General features: G+C 42.4%; 1 protein-coding gene across 8 annotated transcripts in view; it reads right to left on the bottom strand.

The window, feature by feature from the left end:
* Nucleotides 1-22,187, bottom strand: part of C13H19orf12 (chromosome 13 C19orf12 homolog) — a 56,501-nt gene that overhangs the window by 5,136 nt on the left and 29,178 nt on the right. For 2 of the 8 annotated variants that reach the window (XM_086757981.1, XM_086757979.1), the window contains exon 2: nucleotides 100-276. In XM_086757981.1, the coding sequence (XP_086614107.1) occupies nucleotides 100-259 (160 nt within the window). In that variant the 5' untranslated portion in view covers nucleotides 260-276. Of the gene's footprint in view, nucleotides 1-99; nucleotides 277-3,985; nucleotides 4,334-4,642; nucleotides 4,983-13,135; nucleotides 13,531-20,585; nucleotides 20,650-22,187 lie in introns of those variants that run through there. The other 6 variants (XM_086757978.1, XM_086757980.1, XM_086757971.1 and 3 more) reach the window with 6 other exon arrangements.

Genomic DNA, 22,187 nt, shown 5'->3' with positions numbered 1-22,187 from the left:
CGCCCCTTCCCTTCAACCCATACCTACTACACAGACTTACTATTTTCTTCACGCAAGCAGTTAACCACACTTCTTCTTCCAAAAGAAAAACAGACTTACCTACAGCGATTCCAGGTGGACCTCCCACCAGACCCCCAATAAACGCTGTTGCACCTGCCAGCAGTGCTCCTCGACCAGAGTGTTTGACAGCAGCTTTCATGCCCTTCTCCTGAGAGAGATGGCAGAACAGTTGCACCACATCATCAACACTGATGGGCATCTTGGCAAGTTACGATCCTGGAAAAGACGTTTTAAGTTATCTTTTGATTGCCGCAACAGGGGCTAATCTTGCTGCTAAATTAATCTGAGGAAAAAACAGAGTTCAGGAGTCTGTGAGACTGAAAGAACAGAGCCACAGTCAATACAGGAAGGAGGAAAAAAAAAAAAAAGAAAAAGGAAAAAAGCTTTCTCTTTCATTTCTGGGAAAACCAAGCCTACTAGGAAAATCTGTTTCACTTTAACAACCCCAAAATATACAACGATACAGCTCACACTATCAAGCCTGGTGATGTTGGAAAGTGAGAAGGTTAACTACTTGTTTATACTTTCCTAAGAAAAAGTGAGCAGATTGCCCCTCAGAGTAACATTCACATCTTAAGGGCTGCAGGATTCAGTTCCTCCCCTCAGTGAGAGGGGAACTGATTCTTGCTTGTCCTAGATCTCCATAGCGTGGCCTCAGAGTAACCCAGTCACCTGAGCGCTGGAAGGAATTTGCTTCTTCTCTTTGGGCTAAATCCAGCAAACATCTCACGCAAAGCTCTTCAGTGTGAACGCTCCGCAGCACAGGCGGGAGAACATGAGTTGGAGAGCTGACAAGACAACACGGCTCTCACCGAGAGTAATATCGTCTGCTCTTCCCCAATCAAACCAACTGACCTTCACCATTTCCTAAACCACTAGAATTGTAACACACAGGAAATCAGGGTCCTGCATGGCGCAGAAGCCGGCTCTCCACAGAACGGCACCACATTACTCCATCCACCACACAGTCTCCTTACAGTCACGCGGCATCTCGAGCAGTGCAAACATGATTGGTAACTCTGAAGTTTGTCTGAATAAACAAAAAAACCTCTTTCACAACTAGTTTCAAAGTGCAATTGACTTCAGACCGAAAAAACACAGATCATAACGAAAAGGGGAATCGCACTGCTATCTGGTGGTGTACAGTGTGGTGAACACACCAATTCGTAATCACATATTAGTTTCAAGTATGGTAAAGCAGAAACATACTGGAACTCAAGCAAGTTTAAGCATTTTTTACATAGTACATTATTTTACTGCTTTACTCTCCTCAGGACTTCCCCAGAGGGAATTTCCACTTGCAAAATGAATGCTTATTTGGGGTTTTTTGGCTTGACTGATGAAGGTCCTTGGCACAGCAGAGCCATTCCAGCTTAATTCCAAATGTGAGTGTCACTCAATTCTCAAATATGTTACAAGGAGCACTCATTTTCTCTCAACTCTTACAAGTATTTCTATGATCTCTTAGCATATTCACGATATTTTAAGTCTTGTAGTGAATTTTTGTGAATAAAGTAGCTGATGCACAGCACATACAATTTGGGTTTGTTTTTTTTTTTTAAACTGTACATGTAGCGCACTAGTGGGAGCCATTAAAACACAAACCACTTATTGCAACATACACACACAGAGTAACCCCAGAGATTCCTATATTCAGCGCAAAGACACAGATGACCAGCACTCCAAAGATCTTTTAGTAAGTGACACCATTACAAATTTCTTTGACAATATCAGGTTCTGATGAAGAATCAAGGTGCTCAATCACACATTTTTCCATGAACATACGCTACAGGGCATGAAAGTGGATATTTTAACAATACATAAGCAAGTTGCAGCACAGAGACTCCACCAAGAGTTTAACCTGCTACTAGGATAAGCAGCCACAAAAAAAGAAAACCCCAAACAAAACTGAAAAACCTGCCCAATTTCCTCATCCTTCTCCCCCCCCCCAAAAAAAAGTCAGCAGATAGACAGCTAGCTTTAGGCTGAGGAAATCAAACAAAAGGCTTATAAAGCTCTGCCAGCTGCAAACCTCTAACACCTCACAGACTGGTAAGGTCTGTAAGAAGCGAACTGCAAGAGCACAAAGTTGCAGTTGACATCAGCCTAATGATCAGAACCACTGGGCGAGCAGAATCGGAAGATAAGTCAGTGAAATACAAGAGAGCAGAAATCCGACCCCAGATCAAAAGAAGCTCTAAGTTTTATGTGTCAGAGGCAGAACCAGAAGACAGCCAAAAATATTTATAAACTTTGGTTGTGTAACTGGCAAGTAAACAAAAATGCAATTTGATTCTAGCACAGAATTCTTTTTCTACAGAAACCACCCAGACATACAGCAAAAGTCACCTACAGGATAAATTCCAAATCTATCAAGCAATGAATACCTAGCTTCAAGTCCTCTTACCAGGAGCTAACTTTGTCTTGGTGGACACCATACGGCAGTGAGCAAAACCGTGGGGTGAGAATCTCCATACAACTGCTAGAAAGCAGACAAGTGAACTGAAACTTCAAGACAATAGCAAATATTTATGCAAGCAGAGATGCCCAGGAGATAACCCAGGACAATTTCCTCTGACTCAAGTGTACAGCAACAGCTCTATCTGTTCTGTTTGTATAATAAATATGAGAGCAGCACTACAGCAAAATCAAATGCAAAGTATTCAGCAACTGAGGCAGAGTAAAGAACACCATTTGACAAACAACAGGACACACAAAGATCTGACTTGATGATTAAACAAGCTAGAAGTCCGTTAACTATCTCAGCAATAGCTGGTGGTGGGGCAGGGAATCAAGATATCCCTACCTGCAAAGGACTGTCTCATCGCTGGTCCAGATGCAAACTGTTGGCTTTTGTACTCCTAAATCATGTCTTTCTGAAAATCCTACCTTTAGAGCCCAGCTTAACAGTTAAAATCTGTAAAGCAGGTGGCTTGATTTAAGTCATGATTGGCATCAGCAGCCAGTAAAACTTGGTTTAAATAGACCAGTTTTAACCCTGCTCTGCATTTGTAATTTTCAGTTGTGTTCCTAAGGCAAGGCTCATTCTTACTTATTGGTGTAAAGAGTAAACCATGCTGATTGCCACTCCTTATCCCTGTATTTGGCACTCTTCTCTCCCAACCACCAGGATTCACAACATCTACAAATATTTATGATAATAATATAATTATGTTGCTGACTAGACTTTTAATTAAATGCTCTTTTTTTTTTTTTTTGAGTTTCAATTATATTAGAAGATGGTAAGAAACTCATATATTTGCTAGACAATGTGAACTAAACTGAAATGCCTAAAAGAGCATTTTAATATTGTTTTATAAGAACTGTGACCTGAAGAATGTTGCTTACTTTCTTGTGTATTTATCAAAGCATGTATATTTATCAAAGCATTTAATTGGTTTATTTAACAGAAGAGGTAACAAGTTTACTCATTATATGAACAAACTACTTCTAGGAACCTAGAAGCTAATTCTACAAGGCTCTTGGATATCTAAAAATGCAGGTAAATATTCAGTGGGGATTATCTCCTTCCACTGAGATGAGAGGGAATTTGTTTGGCACCTACCCTGTCTAGGCACTGAGGATATCCTGCTTACCTGGTGTCATGGTTTAGCCACACAAACCCAATATACCTGGACAACTAAATTACAAAGTATCTGTGAAAGACTTGCCTCAACTCCTTCAGCCCTTAAATTTTTAAAAATCTACACAGTGACTTTCTAATTTATACATTAAGGGTCATTTTTTTTTTTACCAGCTTCTAGCCAGCTTCTCCATTTTGAACGCAGTATTCCAGAAAATTACAGGTCACTTGCATCAGCTAGCTGATACTGAAGCCAAAACAATGAGACTTTCAGTTAAGACAAAAAAAAAGAGCTGACACTTGGAAAACAGAAACAGCAGAGGTTGTTCCCCTGAGAGGTACCTGGCGCAGCACACCGCAGCGGTGTCTTCGAAAGCTGGAAAATTAAAGATGCCTTCCCTGACTCACTACAAAAACATAAACTTCACCTCATTAATCAACGCGTTCTGAATGTTTTAAAATTTCTTAAAATTTTTATGACTGAAATAGGCTGAGCATAAAATGTAATTATAAACTCAAACAGCCGAAGTTTAATGGCACTTCAGCTATTTTTTATTCGTTTTCCTCCAACGCCAGTTCCAGGTTTGTTATTGCTGGAACGATGGCCCACCCGCAACGTGAGCCGGGACGGAAAGGAATGAGAAGCCAGCGGGGAGCTCAGCCCCATCGGGAGCGCTGACGGCTCCGAACGACGCCCCCACACCCCGGGGCGGCCCGGGCAGAGCCTCCCTGCAGCCCTCCCGCCCCACGCCGCGCCCCAGGGGCAGCCCCAGCCCCGCTCCCCACAGCGCCTGGCTGCCGCAGCCGGCTTCTTCTGGAATCTTCCCGGCCACCGCGAAAGCAAACCCCGCCGACAGCTCCCCGGGATGCGGAGGAGAGCGGGGCCTTCCCGGCGAGCGGCACGCACCGCCGCGGCCCCGGGCCCCTTCGGGCAGGGTCGGCGCCGAGCCCGGCCACGGCCCTTCCTTCCCTCCCTCCCGCCTTCTCCCGGCCGCCTACCTCAACCGGCAGCGCTTACGGGAGGCCGGGCAGGAAACAGCCGCGGCGCCGCCGGCACCGGGGGAGGAGCGCGGCCCAGCCCAGGGCCCGCGGCAGCCCGCCCTCACCTCCGGCGCCGGCTGCGGCCGGGTCGCCCGGGGAGCGGGGCGGCGGCAGAGAGCGGGCCCGGCTGCCTCCACTGCACCCGGCCTCTACGGCGGCTGCCGCGCCTGCTCCATGGGGAAAGCACGTCGCCCGCAGCGGCGGCGGGTGCGGGTGGGTGTGCCGCCGCCTCCCGCCTGCCCCCGCGGCGGCACCGACAGAAAAGCCGGCCCCGGCGGGGTAACCGCTGCGCGCTCGTTTTGGAACGGCCCAAGGCGGCCCGGGGAGCTCCGGTGCGCGGCACGGGCCTTTGCGAGGGACAGTGCCGGCCTTTCAGGTGCGCCGCTCCCCAGCGGCACCTCCCGATCCCTGTGAGCCGGGGAGGAGGAGGAAGGACAGCCCGCCACAGAATACTGTCAAAGCATCCCTGGCCCTAATCTGAGAATATTTCTGCATACTCCTCGTCCTGGTTTATTTCAGTCACCAGCTCGGCAAAGTGCAGCCTGCTCGTCTGATAAAGCACCATATGTAATCAAACAAGCTGTGCACTAAACAGCGTTAAACAGCTGTGTCACATATGGCTCCTGAAATATCACACTGTTTCTTAACACCAGTACAAGCCTGGAAAAGTTACTGCCTAATGTTAAAAACGCTGCTGTTTCCCAAGAACAGATTATTAACAGAGGTTTTTGGTTTTGTCAACTAAGCCGCCTTTATTATGATTTCAGTTCTGATTTAAGGTAAACCATCTCCCCTCAGTTCCTTGTTGAGAAGATGAAAAAGCAGGATGAAGGAAAAAAGGAGGAATATAACTCACAGTTTTTGTCCCTTTCCTATGGCTGCACTGGGGACTTCTTAACCTCCCCATGCTTTATATGATCACATAAAATAACTCTCTGTATAACAACCCAAAATGTTACAGGTCTACTGGTGCTCTTGATTTTTACGATTTGGATGTAAAAAGCAAATGTAATTCCTAAAATGAGCGAAGAACCAAAATGCCATGTGCATTTTAAAAAGTAACACCCCAAATTCCAGCTGTAAGCAGCTTTCCAAGGAGCAAAATTAAAAGCAATGAAGTCTGCCAACCATTGAAGGGGGCAATTTTTATCACTCTATCCCAAACTGAATAAGTACTTCACTACTCTGGTTCAGAATAAACACCTGTTATTAGGGCTACATCAGCAGGTATTCATAGAATCACAGAATAGTTTGGGGTGGAAGGGACCTTTAAAGCCCATCCAGTCCAACCCCCCTGCAAGGAGCAGGGACATCTCCAACCAGATCAGGTTGCTCAGAGCCCCCTCCAACCTGGCCTTGAATGTTTCCAGGGATGGGGCATCCACCACCTCTCTGGGCAACCTGTGCCAGTGTTCCACCACCTTAATTGTCAAAAATGTCTTCCTTATATCTAATCTAAATCAATCTCTTCTTATTTTAAAGCCATTACCCCATGTCCTATCACAACAGGTCCTGCTAAAGAGTTTCTCCCTGTTTTTCTTATAAGCCCCCTTGAGGTACTGGAAGGCCGCTATAAGGTCTCCCTGGAGCCTGTTCTCCAGGCTGAACAGCCCCAGCTCTCTCAGCCTTTTAGATTTATGAGGTCTCTTTTTTTTCTATGGTAGAAGTTACTAAAATGAGAACATGAGGTAACAGCGCAGAGCGTATCCTTTAAGGATGTACACACTGCTGTGTGTCATCCTGCACTCTCAGAGAAATGTGACTGTGCTGAGGCCAAGGGGAATCTGGTCACTGCAATGGGCTGGGCTGGGATTTTATTCTGTCCGTGGCCACCAGCTGGTATCCGGTGCCATGCCTGCTGCTCTCCTCGGCGAGCGTTAACCAGCATACGTGAATCGGTACCCGAAGCGCTCCACCAAACACCCCCGCACCGGCCTCCGCCCGCTCCCACAGGCCCCGGGAGATCTCCCCGCCCGCCGTGCTCCAGCTGCCGGCCACCCGCACCCCGCGAGAAGGAGCCACCCCAAGGGCGACAAGGGACAGCTCTGCTGGCTGTGTTCGGTCCTACAGCGCTGCGTATGGCAGCTGGATCCGCCGCTGTAAGTCTAGCGCCTAGCTCTGCATTCGACACCCGCTCTTAAATAACCGGTACCGAGATAAACGTTCACGTGCTTTTTAAGGTCTCAGAGCTGCGGGAGTGGGAGCAGCTCACGGTGGTCCTGCTGCAAATCCGACCCTGCCAATAGTCTCACTGTATTCGCCGTACTACGCTGGGCGCTTCTAAGTACTGCATGTTACTGCTATTCCTGCAGCACAGTTCTCTTTGTCCCTTTTATCAGCATTGATTCACTGTTTAATTTCCTTTATCAGCATGTTTTTCCTCTTCAGACTACTCTCTACTTTTAAAAATCTAGAGAAAAAAAAAATATTCCCTTTCACTCCCCAAATCCTCCAGTCATCTCTCAAAAGCAAGCATCAGAAATGAACTACAGCACTGTGCATCAGAATTCTGGTTTGGTGAGCCACTGGGCAGATTTCTGTCAAGTCCTTGGCTAGCATACAGCAGAACCCAAAATAATCACAAGCCCGTCATCCAGCATGTCCTCAGCGTGCTGGGTTCACTGCATATTTTCACAGCTTTTGACTTTCTAGGAGTCAGGCCAAGGGGCACCAGAATGATTTCAGCTGGAGATGGGCTGTAGCTTCCAACGGAATGACTCACTCTGGCTTTCAGCCTGCTCCTTACGGGGTCTCGAGAAAACGCCCATCAGAAGCAGGCTCAGTCTGGAAGAACTGTCCAGACGTACCTGATGCCATTATCTGAAATACCTATTACCTTCAAAGGAAACCATGACAGTTGTTTTTTTTTTTTAATCTTTTGTTTAAGACAAGGCCCTTAATCTTGTTGGACAGAAAAAAAAAAAAGCTGTTTCTCTAAATTTTCTTCTGGGCCAGAGATTCCCAGAGAAAACATGAGGACTAGGCAACTGTATGTGACAGACTTAGTTTAATCATTTCACTTAGTTGCACTTTTTTGTTTTTCTGTTAAAATATTTAAATTTCTTACTATCACAAAGGCAGGAAAAAACATTCAAAGCTTGAGGCATGTGCAAGTAATGCAGATCCATTTGTCTAAGTTTGCAAAGAGCCTAAGAATACTCTTGAGATTTCCCTTTTGTGTCAATGTGTTAGCTCGGATATGGGAAAGGATGGTTTAATTTACAATGTTACATCAAAGCAAGCACAAAAGAGGAAAAAGGAAGAAATGTCATGTGTTCCCCAGAACATGTGATGGGAGTGGTCCACAGAGAAGGAAGGGGATGGAAGATGTAACAAAGCAGGTTAATCATATCCAAAGCAGGTTTCTAATCATATCCAAGTTTAGGAGGGTAAGAGATTTCTATTAGTTCCCCAAGAAGTCTGGGAAACCCTATGCTGCAGTGAAGCAAAGCTGCTTTGCTTATCCCTGTGTAACATCTAGGGCTCTAGACAACATATCTCTCTCCCTGGATACTATAAAACCCTGGTATGCATGCTCTTAGAGGGTCACAGGAATAACAGCATCTGCTCTGAAAGTCTGCCACTTCTGCTTCATATTATACATATAATTTAAACCTCCTCTCCCTGACAACAATACAGTTTTATAACTTCTGAGTTCCTGATATTATACTCTGGATTACCAAGAAAACGGTGAGCTTCACAAGATCAAACAAGGCACAACCTATATCAAAAGAGAAAATTAATATACAAGTAATGCTATAGCATTTAAGTCCTTAAACAGAGCCACTTTGTGAGGAATATTTTTATGCAGAATGGCTGTTTAAAAGGAACAGGACTTTCTCCAGTACTCTGTGCAGTAAGTAACATTTTGAAAACCAGGAACCTAACTCCAGTTTTCACCTGTTAACACTTTTCACCTCTGTGCATGCAGGCATAAATAATACAGTAAAAATGACCAAATTGCTACAGGAAGACGCAATAGCAGGTTACAGAGATCCACTACAAGCAAAGCATATGCTTGATGGCAAATCTTTTCCCCATTTCCTACATTAGATATTCATCAGGGTCTGACTTCTAATTGAATGCAAATAAAGGATATAACAGGTTTTTGCATATGAAGTGAAGATATAGAACATCTGTCTCTTCACAGCCTTTCAATGTACCTTATGTGACATTAAGCAAAGAAGAGGTTTGCCTCATCAGCTTGTAGGAAACTGTGAATTTGAAGAATGGTGTGACTGAATTAAATCATTCCACTGCTGCTGTAAAAGGTGCTTCTTTGGTCTCCCTGCACACTCTCAGGTGATAAAATGCCAAGTTGGGCAAAATCAGTTTCAATGCCAAAAAGATGGACTACTGGTGCAGAAGGTCATGAAACACTATTAATTGCCTTATATCATCTCAGTCTTGAAAGATGATCCAAAAATATAGGCTGGCGCTTTGGAATAAAGCACACATTGCTAGCTAGCACTATCCAAGCCAGCTGCTAAAGATATTTAAGACATATGCCTAACCGCAAATGGTATACCTATTTTTGGCTCTTTTAGACTCTTATTATGGTAGTCATTTACACTGGTTTTCTACTTCTTCAGCAGCCTAATTCAGCAATTGTGTTTACTGGTACAGAGAAGCCATTTTATGACCTTTTCAGAAAAAGCTACAGCAAATCTGAATGTAAAAGTTGGTGTCCAGAAATTAGCTTACGTGTTTATATGTTATAGCATGTATGAACACTGAATAAAATCCTAGTTAAAAAAAATGAAAAAAAAAAAAAAGAGAATCTCCTACAACCACTTCCTCCACTCATCACAGTGCAGAATGTATCTAAGAAAAGTCCATCTGAGGTTTCTTCAAACCTCTAATTAAATGGCATACATAAAGTACTCAAAGTCCAAAATCAGATCTGAAATGCATATTGTATATTTAGTTAAGGAACAAAGCATTCTAGTCTCAAGGATGGAAGGATAACATCTGAAGGTGTCTGGAATAATATCAGTGATCAATTTCCATGCTCGATACTATTCAGTGGTGTGAGAAATCTGTACCAGAACCTGGTACTTATGGAGTCTGAGAACAGTACATGTACAGCTACGTATAATCCTGGCCCCAAACATACAGTACTTTGGAGACACAGAGCAAGCACAAACAACCTGACTTAAGTCCTATCAGAGTCAAAGGTCCTTGGCTGACCTCACGGGTGCTGAATGAGAGCCCAAATTTTACACGGCTGTTAGTCTAAGTTTCCTGTTCTTCTAGGAAATCAGATTAATTCTCTCCAGCCTTCCTGGGTCTGAGTTCTGATAATGTGGCAAGCAAGAAGGGAGCTCGCGGTCAACTAGCTAGTAGGCTGGAAGGGAAGAGGCCAGCTTGTGTGATTGCACTGCCTGATTCTATTTTCTCATGTGATAGGCTGGAGGCAAGAAGATGGAAAGGTGAATTTGAATCACTCTCTACAATGATGGACACCAGATTCAGAGCTTCCAGAAGTCACTGCAAACACTCAAGTGTGTTTTAGTGGGATTTTCAGACTTAGAGTTTAACATGTTATATTTTAACACTGCCTCCTGGGCCATCCCTCTGCCTCACTTGCAGTCACACAGGTGTCACCATTTGGGACCACATAATGCCTATGTGGCTACAACAGAGTCTCTGAAGAGCTAACCTACATGAAAAGCAGGGCAGTGTTTATACCATATTTATAGTCGTCCTGTAACATGACCTAGACTTTGAAAACAAAAAGAACAGGAAACTCTTTGCAAACTACAAAGAGGTTCTTTGCTGGTTTTCTGCAGCCCTCAGTTTGGGAACCACTACCTTAATGTCATAAATGGCCGCCTCAGGAGTAAAATGACGTGCATTCAAGACCAGTAATGGGTATAATTTATAAAGAACAGCAAATGCCAAATGGCTTTACCTACAGCAGCGTGCACATACACAATCACGAGAGGCAAGTGCTGCTGGAGTAGAGGGCATTGACCAAGCAGATGAATAGAAAGAGAAAGAACTGGGCAGCCCCTTCTCTATGACAAGATCCAGGGGATCTTTCATTCTGCCCTAAGTATACAAGCATTAAGTTCTCAAAAGTCTGCTGAAAAGACTCACAGCAGGATCTGCCAATCTCTCTACCACACAACAATAAAAGACTAAGATTTTGCTGCAATTAGAATAAACAACTGTCCTTAATTTCTGTCAAACAGTAGATGTCTCCCTTTGCCAGTATTTGAAACATGTGCAATGTTGTTAGGGTACACATCCACAGCCAGCATTATCACACTTTATTTTTCAGCCTACATTCCCATCATGCCTTGTAGAAAAATCCATGGGGGACAGAAGATAACACCGAGTCCAAACCCTGAGAACAGAGCCCCATGAAAGCAACAAATTGTAAACTCTACTGAAGAGATTTTCTTCAGAAAGATCACAGGTCTCATGCTTTAGTCATGGCCCGTTCCTTTGCCAGCAGGTTCAGAGAGTGATCTGTGAGAGCTAAGTGATTTCTTTCAACTAAGCTGCTCACGATGACTACAGAAACCTCAAGGATTACAGTGCACAAACAATGGGAGAAAAGCCGCCTCAAATAATTCACCCAGACAATGGAGCTGCCATCACGGTAGCAATGCAAAATATGGACAGGGATTTAAATGAAACGGGTGATATCTGTATACTTTGGAGGGCTCACATGTGCCAAATTTGGCAGCATGAGTGTTCATATTGCTTGTTGCTCCACCCCTTGAACAATGAGGCTAAACCCCATATGTGCAGGAGTTGGTAGAGCACAAGCAGTTTTGCTAATCACACTGCATGCAAAAGCAGAAAGACAAAGGAAACTAGTAATGCTTAGACTAGCATTGGGGAAATAATTAAGCATGAATGAAATATTGTATGTGGATTTGAAATGAATGTTCTTGGAAACAATTGTGCTGTTTCAGTTGTGCTGCTTTCCCCCCTAAGTTTCACAAAGTAATTTGCATGTCATTTAAATAAATACCATAAATTATTGCAAACTTTCTGGTTTTATTTACATAAAACAAAATGCTCATTTCCATTATTCTCTGGATTACCTGACAAGAGTGAAATGCAGAGGTCTGAGAGGAAACGTGTCTCTCCCCAAGATATTACAGATTTCTCACGTGTGAGTGAGCCAGAAAGCAGGACTCCACCTTTAGCTTTGCCTTACATAGGCGATTAATGCTCTGTACGTGTAACAGAGACACAGGATCAGATCTTCCAGTTGAACCAAGATGGAGCTGCAAACTGGTCAAGGGTACTGGTATAGGCTGCCTTGCACTTGTCAGGGCTTCATAGCCCTTCATGAAAATAATAACAGCCTCAGCACTGCTTCTCTGCTGGCCAAACCTGCTTTTTCTGGGATAGCTTAGCTGTTTGCAGCTTAAGCACACACAGTAAACAACTCTGCAGGCATACTGAACAGGCACAAGCTGCCCGAGTGCTCAACAGCGTCTGCAGCAGATACTCGGTACAGCTTTCGCACGCTGGGAGGCTAGGACACTGTTAACTCGTGCTTCTCTGATGAATTCTGTTTCTTTTTAAGAACTCATATGAGGGTTAACTTCAGCCATCATAACTTAGAGGCCTACACTCTTTTCTAATGCTCATACTGTTTTCACTTCCATTCAGTGTTACCCACACGTCACCAGAGTGATTTCACCTCCAACAAATACTTGCCTGCCTTCCTGCACTGTTTAATTACATTTCTTTCTCAGAGTCCTTCTCAAGCCTTTCTCCTCTCACCCCATCAGGGGGTCAACAGCAACCAATTCAGAACCCTCAACTTTCTGTGCATTCAGACAATTATAAAGAAATCTAATGACTGAAATACAGAAGTCCAGAAAAAGGGTGTTGTTTTCATAGAAGAATATCCTGTAGTCTCAATTTCTAAGGCTTTTTTTTTTTTTTTTTCCCCCCTAAACCAAAGGATTCAACCCACTTCCCATCTTGGACACAAAGGCATTTACTTTCCTGGACTTTGCTTAGTGAAGTCCTAAGTTTTGCTGCACCACAAAGGAAGCAAAATTGACTGGGTCTAACTTCATGACTTCCAGGTATCACTAGAGTGTGCTGTAGGTCATGAAATGTGAGTAAAGCACAGTTAACAGGGAAAAATCTAGCTGCTATACTAAATATTTTAAATTAATTACAAACATAGAAGCAACTCAACACTGACTCAAGTTCCTTTTAAAACAACATACACACTCAAGAGAGGTAATACAACAGGCTAACAATTGAAAACATTTTTGTTACACAGGCTTGGTAAGCAGTGTGGTACACAACAGAGAACTAACTAGCGTCAGACAGGTAATCACACGCCCAAACTGCACATAGATAACTAAAATCCAGGCATGCAGTCTGGTGGGAATTGAAAAAGTTTTACTAGAACCAATATCCACAACAAACCAGGTAACAAACAATAAAAGACTCTTTGTGGAAAACTTTCTTTGAAAAAAAATTAGAAGACTATTTAAGTCGCTGGAACTCACAAGTGTAAGGCCTGGGGATAGAGAGTCAAGGCTGAACAGTAATTATTTGTACCAATTAATGCACTTAAACAATGGTGCTGAAATTCCCAGTGAGGATAACAGTACAATTGAACCAAATTCATCACAGGAGACCGCACCTGCCAGATATCAGCTCTTGGTACAAGGGTGTCCAGCACAGTGACACTGGGAAGGGGACCACAACCTCTTCTGGAAGGAAAGTGTCAGCTCCCTGCTTGGGCTTCCACCCACTTCCAGCCCCTGCAGGAGGTGGGAACCCTTGGGAACCTACAGCCAACCAGCTGCTCAGCTCTTGGGCAGAAGCATCTTCCCGCTCTTACAGCCTTTAGCCTAGCAAAGAGACATACATCCTGGCACACTGTCCTTCAGCGCCCGTCAGCTCCCAGCATGGGCATCAGAATGGTGGTGGGATAACGAACCCCGCAAAATAAGGATGCTGAATCAGAAGAGTTTTTAAGAACAACCTTAATTTTAAGCATACATTTACACTAACCACCAGACTCAAATGCAAATTTTAAAAAAGCACCAATTTAAACACAAACAAATGCTGAAATGGTTTACTGTGCTGAGGTCCCAACTGTCAAGACATATCCAGTATGCTGTGGTTAGTGGTAACAGCAAACAAAATTAAGTGCTGCTTCAGCAGGCTGTATGAACCGAGTTCACTAGTCTTACACCATGAGCCACACATTCATTATTATAACAATTTGTATTACTATTTGTAGCATCTAGGGAACCCCAATCAGGGCTCTATTGTGTTACAGACTGTACAAGCACAGAAAAATAGGATGGCTCTTATAATGAGTACATCACAAGCCCCACTACCATAATTAACATTGATTAGCATCGATGAAAACAGCATGGGAAGACAAAGATTGAGCCAGTTTGGGAGCTGAGGTACTCTCTCACCCTTTAAGGTGGCTCCTCCGGCTCCCAACTGCAGAACAGAGGGGAGGCTGTTTCCGTGGGGAAGGCTGCACTATCCAGCGCTCCCAGTTACAGCGGCTCCCATCAGCACATTCATGGGATTGAAAGAGGCATCTTTCACTTACTAACGCAATTTCTGTAACAGGCAACTCCATCACACAATCCTGCCCTTAAAATTACCAAGAACCATTACAAAGAGTGCTTTTTCTTCCTACTCAGGGCATTCATCTCTGTAAATGTTACTCAGGTTGGCTGAAACTGTGGGATTATACTCTATATCTTTATGCATCAACCTAAATACTAAAGAACGACTGCTATTTACTGTCACAGACCTGTATTAGTCTGAAATTCAATGGCTAGAACTGATGTAAAACAAGAACCAGAGTCAGACTTTCAGAGTATGTAAATCAACCCAAGTCAAAACACCAGTACCGAACCTGCTCCCTCATGTCCGAATGGGGTATTTCCCTTGCTTTTCCAAGCCCCTCTGTCCAGCATTTGTTACTCTCTCACAATGCTGTTGTGAAGCTGTATGATTGCAACCACTACCGTCAATTCTGATCAAAAAGGACGGTTGGCAACCTCTGATCTACTTAATGTATTAGAAAAAGACCCAAAAGAGACAGATCCACTTTTAGTGAAATCTCAGAAGAGGGACCTTAACGGACATGAGATGTGGAGCTGCATGTAATAAACTTCCTCCCTCCAATACACAGCCCTTGCTACATCTGTAATTATCATATGCATCTTCTCACCCCAGGCCCATGGCATTTTCACAGGTTTGTCCTGGATACTAAAGCAGTTTTCCCTTTCCATTTGTAGGAAAGAGTGTCGACAGCTCTGTCATGCCAGCAAAGACAGACAACATTTTGAAATGGATAGTGTGAAATTATAGGGTTGAATATTTGGATTGTATTAATGAAGTTACCTTCATTAACCAAATGAGATTCAAGACCCAGAACTTTCTTATGAAACATCCTCTCCCCAAAATGTTTCTGTATGTTTTTCTTGCATAACCTAATGAAATACAGCCACTTTGAATTTCACTTTCACATCCAGTACCATGGAAAATATATCCACAGAAACACATTCACACTAGAAATTTTCTTCAGTTCTCCATGACATCACTCATGTCCTAACCTAATCTGCGATCTGGTGTATCCTCACACTTGGTGCACATCTCAAGAATTCTCACAGGCATTAAACTGAACATGTCTGTAAACGTTGGCAGGATTATACTGTGCCACAATTTCAAATGCAATCGAGATATGTTTACGCACTCGGCTGTAGTTAGGTTCTAGTATTTTTCTACTTTTTCCTGTTCTGGTAAAGTTTCTTAATTTAATTTTTTTTAAACATACTTCCTACAATTTCACTTACAGGGAAATGAAAGATAATTCTATAAAGCCTAAAAATAAACTTGGATCTGCTAAAAAATTCATAATTTCACTCCCAGGCTTCCACCAGCTGGGCTTGTCTGCTTTCTGTTTGACACCCTTGAGAGCTACAAGCACAACTTATAAAAGATGAACAAGTTTACATGAGAATGATGAAAAGATCAATTTTTAAATCTTTACTTTGCCAAAATACTGTCTGGGGTATTTATTATGGGAAGACATTTGGTTTTGGCAATTTCTCACTCACTTTTAATACCATACTTATGTTATTTGCAAATTCAGAGAGGTAACGTCCAGATACATATGCCTCTCTCCACGTACTTCTTTCAGGTTTGCTCATTACATTTGTTAAACTATTTAATTCTCATGGATCTACTGGAGATACAGTGAAGACCCCCTGGACACCAGTTAAGAATAAACTTGTAATGAGAATAAATTACGCACACATATCAATTGCTACAAGTCCTGTAAAGAATGAGATCTTTCTACATAAACATCTGCTGCAGAATTAAATCCAATACTTTAATAAAAGCCCTCCCCACCCAAATCAAACAATGGAAGTATAACAGTTACCCGATCAGTTAAAAGAATAAACCTTTTAAATAAATAAATTTGTGCTACACCAATTTATGTCACTGTGGTACTTAAGGCAAAACCTTTTAAAGGAATAGATTTACTGTGCATACAGATCTCCACTGGGTATGTGTAATTATGCAAAGGAAAGGCATTACTTTTAAAGTGGATGAATGGCTGATACTTTTTGATTTACTGCTAGAAACAGAAAAATGGTAATGGCATGAAATAAGCATTTGCAAAACCGTTTTGGCAGATAGAAAATGTTTGATTTACCTAGGGCATCCATCAGGTTCTATATTTTAGATCAAAGTAGATAAATGGAAAGGCAAATGGACATTTGGAAAAAAAAAATCTACTGCTTTTCTGTCAGCCCTGCAAGTTAAATGTTTGGAGGGGGAAAAAAGCCCACGGCTCTTTGAATGGAAGGAAGTCATGATTCATCACTTCTCTGGCAACTACAGCTTTCTGTATTTACCTGAAAAGGTGAGAATGGCATGGAAGTAGTTGTAACTTTCTCATTCTGGGCCTGATTCTCAGAGGTGACTTGAAGGCTGCTGGCAAAGCTCAACATTTCCATCTGACACTGAAAATGGATAATGCATACTCTGCGTCGTATTTTCCTCTCAACTCCAAGTTGTCCACTCTCTTTTTCTCTTCTCTTTTTGCTTGAATTCAGGTTGGTGAAGATAACATGTTCCAGTCAAGACACACACACACACCCTCAAAACCAAAACCCACTGCTTTCTCAGATCCTTTTGAAATCTGTGCAATAGGAAAGCACACTGAAGGCAGGGTAAAGCTTACTGGACAATTTTCTGTGACAAGTCAGGAGGGCTGAAGAACCAAAAATCAGCTTCTTCCTATGGCAGAAATCTTCCTGGAGGTTCTTAATGAGAAGCATGATTTTGGAGTGTGCCATGATCCTGTTCCGAACTCCTCCCATACTGAAATGCACGACCACGAGCTATGGAGTGTATGCATTGTGTCCAGCCCTTAAAGCATCACTAGACCTGTGGTACATATGTTGCACAGATGCTCTGGACGTTCACAGTAAATCCAAAGTGTGTGGGACACATCCAATTTGTTGTGCTTGTGAAAATCGACAGGTGGGCACATGCACAAGAGCCCCAGCCACATCAGACTTCCTCTGAATATGCACATCATGTGCAGTGGGCATTTCCAGTGTCTGATTTGCTATATGTGCACGGTAGAAAGGATTTACTCACGTGCTGAGAAAAGGTTGAGATTTCTAGACATCTGGAAATCTTGACAAACATACAGAACCCTTGAATATACCCTCCTGACAAGATGTCGGCTGGGGAAGGACACGTCTGGAGAAATTCAATATATGTTCCTCTGCCCACTCCATCAGGAAATAATGCAGAGTGGGATATGGCCTTTACAGCTCTCTCCACATCATTATGAACATGATCAGCAAATTCATCAGCTACTTCTGCATCCATTTATTGTATGAAAGGGTTGCTCAGTTCTTAAAAGAGCAATTAAAACTCACGTCTTCTGCCCAGATAGGTAAAAAACCCAGCAGGACTTATAATTACACAATAACAGAGCACTGGCTGCTCTGAGATACTTGCTTCATACACTCACCCTAACAAAATTAGCAGAGATCTGCTCCTGTTTTTAACTCTGTAGCTTATCCTTGAACACTGAATTACCAGAACAATGTTAGCAAGAGAGGCTGTGGAAGCTCCATCCTTGCAGATATTCAAAACCTCTCTGGACAAGATCTTGAGCAAACTGTTCTAGTTGACCCTAACTTGAGCAGGGGTTTGGACTAGATGATGCTCCTTCCAGCCTCCACTGTTCTGTAATTCTGTGATGGCGACTTTTCCCTTCAGTTTTGTAGATGCACTTGCCTTCCAAGAAGTAATTAATAGATCATACCTCTACCACAGCCATGGTTACCACTGTATACAGAGAGTTCAAAGATGTTGCGTTTGTGGAGCAAGCCAAATCCTCTGCAGTGATCAACAATAACAAAAAAAAAAAAAAAAAAGGAGACCAAAAAATGAAGTTTTACCAACAAGAAAGAGAACGCAGAAAGCCGAGGAAGGACAATGCTAGCCCTCTGCTGCATTCCAGTACCTGTGACCTTTATGTATAAGGCTTTACATACACAGCTCCACTCAGCAAGCAGCATCCAGACCTTTTGTGCCTATATGCCCTCCAGTCTCCCCAAGCTTATCTTTAGTGATGCCTCTCTGAAACCAACAGCAATCCTGCTCCACACTTCCACTTACATAAACTCTCAAAATCAAGACTCAAGATTGTAAGACCACCAAATGCAAGATGCGTGTAGACATTTAACAGTCAATGTACCAATGTGGGATTTATGGGCACCCAGGGATATCTGAAAGTTATACACTTTGTAGAAAAAGTCCTTGCAAGCTTCCATGCAAGGAATAAAATAAGTGTTAAAATATTGAGCTAGAAGTAAGACCAGACTGTATTTCTCCTCCTGTAATAAATCAGCACTATCTGTATATATTAAATCCAATCTGTTGATGTGTCCAGTTGCAGTGATAAAAACTTAGAGAGCAGGGCAAAAGTTATTGGGTAGAGATCGATATGCTTGCTTGTTGTCCTTGATTGGCAATAACGCGACATTTTCTCCTTGACTGTAAGAGGCGCTTTTGTGATTTGGGAGCATAAAGAAATTCTGTACTTGACAGATTTATATAGTAGGAATACGCTAATGTCCTTTGACCCGCTTAAGAATAAATACGACCTACCAAATTGTCATTTTTATGGGTATTTACAACTGAGGCACTTTGTAAACCTAAGAACTAATATTTCCCAAAGGAAATCTGTGCTCTCGAATCTTGATAAATTATTGAAAAATATAAGCCACTACCAGCCCTACAAATTTTCTCTTCTATTTCTCCTATTTTCATTTGCACAGGAGTTGTCAGAAGAGATTGGACCACTGATCTATTTCACTGGGTATGTTGCTGCAGCCATGGCTAGTGCTTAAGAGGAATCCTATAATATTTTTGGCTATTTGATCAAAGTTGTGTTAAAAAAAAAAAATTTAAAAAAATCCTGAAACTTGAAGGTTTTCAGTACTTAGTTGAAATATCAGTCATATAATTCTTTAAGCTCTCAAATTTCTCTTAGGAATGTGTTACAAACTGTAACTCCCACGGCCCAAATGCCTCATGAATGCTTCAGCTGATACTTCAAACAGACAGTACAAAGAGTAAACAAGCCACTCCAGTGCTCACCATCTTAGGGGTGTAATGCAGATAACTTGTTACCGACCAACTACATCCCCACTTTCTTAATTCTGCAGGCCAGGTGACCCAGGAAGCCTTCCCTTGACTGCTGTATCTCAGCTCCACTTCATCTCACCTACCCACTCATTTGCCACAGATTTCTTCCATCACCTTCATCCTGTCTCTGCCCACAAAGGCTTTCAAAAAAGATAAACTCTACCTGCAGAGGAGAGATGGAAACTAATGAGATGAGGACCTCTGCCCTTCAGAATCTTCCTCTGGAAGATGACAGTGCACGACTGTGCCTCTGTAGCTTGGTCTTAAGGAAACAGGAGTTTTTGACACAAAACTAATTATGAATATCGTCATCCATAGCAGGATGGTTGAAAGGTATTTCCTTTTATCCTTATTCTCCAGTTGAAAATTGACAAAAAGTCAACACTATTCAGGACAGTATGTAAGACATGAGACTTGTACTATTTTTTCAGCAGAAGCTTATTGTTTCTCCTCTTGGTTCTATTCCTACACAACAGTATAGAACCTCTCAGACTTTCAACACATCGGATTTTGACTAAAGCATCATGACATGATGCTCATCTCTACTTTTACTCCATTTCTAAGGGCAGCTGCTTTTCTATTTTTCTTTGCGCATCTGTGGACAACAAAATCTTTTCTCTATCACAAGAATGTCTTAATTAATTCAGTTTCTGCCTTCAGCTTATTCTTAGTCTTCTGCACACTATAATCTATGTATATGCACAAGAAAGGCTTGAGAGGCAAACTGAAAAAGCAGGAAGCTGGAATAAACAATGAGGCAGGAATTGCAGGAAACTTGAGCATCTTTTCTTGCCCTTACTGTGCTGCCTTCCTTTTCATCCTAGCTTATTGCTGAATTTGAGATTCCTCCTACATTTGTATGAAACAGGATTTGAATGTCCTCTGTTTTGTGACCTCATTCTGACAGCAGTATGACATTGCACAGCTGATACAGTGATTGCGGCATGAAGTCAAACAATTTGCATTTAACCATCTGGAATTTTGTATCAGATTTGGCAAATTTAGATACTTAAAATTTCTTGTACACTTAACTTAGAGTTTTACACTTAATGTTGCCAACTAAGTAATAAAGAGATCCTAAATACCCACCCACTCATCAGCTCCTACCCCCGACACTGGATATTCCAGCTCCCTCTGCACAGGTAGTAGGACAGAAGTAGAAGTGGCATTTTAATATACAGAACACCCAAAACCCCAGCAATCCATGCAACCAAACAGCATCTCTCTCTCATTCATTTCAAGGAGAGTGATGTCCTCTGGAAAAAGAAATTATGAAAGACTAATGTTTGCTATCTGACACTGAATTTACTTTGTGAAACAATGAGAATTTAACAGTGACAGGAAAGAGAGAAGTTAAACAGACACAGAGTAGCAGTTTGGGCCCAAATCAGCAAAATCTCTTCGACATCTTGAAAGAAACCTACCTGTTAATAAGATCAACAGATTTTTAATCAAGATAACTACCTTTACACATCTTTTCCTGTTCTTAAGTGTTAACAAGAAACATCTTAGGCTCTCCTTACCTTTACTACTTCTAAAGCTTCAAACTGTAAGCAAAGAAACAGACTATGTTGTGAGTTGCCATCTTTTTGCCTCATGTGAAAGGCTTTCCTATTTGCATTGCAGAAAGACTCTTTTCTCCCTAAAATTACCTGTACATTTAAAGACTGGGGTGAAAAAGCATCTATTATTCTCAAAACTTTCTAGTTCAGCCGCTGCCTCTGTGTCCTCTCTTTGCTGCAGACCTACAGAGGCTGACGGGAAGGAGCGATGGCTCTCTGAGCGAAGCAGACGGGAGAAAGGAACCCATCTATGAAGGCTGGAACACTTCAGTGTTCCAAAGGCATCAGTCTGAGACAGGAGTGCACAGCCAAGTAGCAACTTTGCCAACTGAATAATAATCCCAGGGAAGTATTTAATAGGTCTGGACCTAAGTGAGTGTTAAAGTCTTTTTGACAGATGAAGTCAGGAATATGAACGCAGTCAGGAAACTACACAACATTTTCAACTGCACATTGACCAACTATGGACTTTTCAATAAACAATTCCTAACCAGTCACCAGATGAGAACAATATGACTGAAGTTACGAGTCCTAGCACAGGCTTTAACAGATATCCTAAGGGAAACAGGCTTTTTATCCCTATAACAAGCATTCAAAGGATGAAATAACCCTTGTCACTGGAAGTCAAACAATGGTTAAGAGTAAGGAAAAAAAAATGAGAGTTCTGTAATGCCTAAATATGGACAATTTCTTGCAAGCCCCAGTACAAGCACCGGTTCTTATAAAAGCCAGGAGCTAACTGGGTAGGTTTCCCTGACACTTCTAAGGCAGGAGTCCAGCTCTGTCTCTCCAAAGGATTTTAAGTTCTGATGGTATTTCTGCAGCGGGGACCATACAGTGGAATGAAGGGTCAATTCTACTACACACCATGGCATGGTAGGTCACAAAAAGAGTTTCTCAGTCCAATTCTCCACCCTTTCTGCACAACATATCATTTAGGTCACATAGATAAGTACTGCAAATGTGCAAGAAAAAAGCCACAGACAGTTCTGATCCTAAACTTAATTTTTAAGTTCCTCAGCACAGCAAACACTGACTGGATGTTAGGGAAAAGGTGCAGGAAGTAAGTGAAGTTTTTATAATACAAACATTTAATGGTTTCTTTTTGAAGATATTTACATCTAAATCTGCTCTTAAACTAAGGAGCTGTGAATTCCAAGCCTGGATTTTACTATAGTTATCACTCATTAGTTATCCTGCAAAACTTCAGCTTTCCTTTAGAAAAAATGTCT

The sequence above is a fragment of the Chlamydotis macqueenii genome, chromosome 13, assembly GCF_036417535.1.
Source record: "Chlamydotis macqueenii isolate bChlMac1 chromosome 13, bChlMac1.mat, whole genome shotgun sequence".
NCBI lineage: Eukaryota > Metazoa > Chordata > Aves > Otidiformes > Otididae > Chlamydotis > Chlamydotis macqueenii.
Note: the sequence above shows the minus strand (reverse complement) of the source record. Positions and strands in the feature narration are given on the sequence as shown.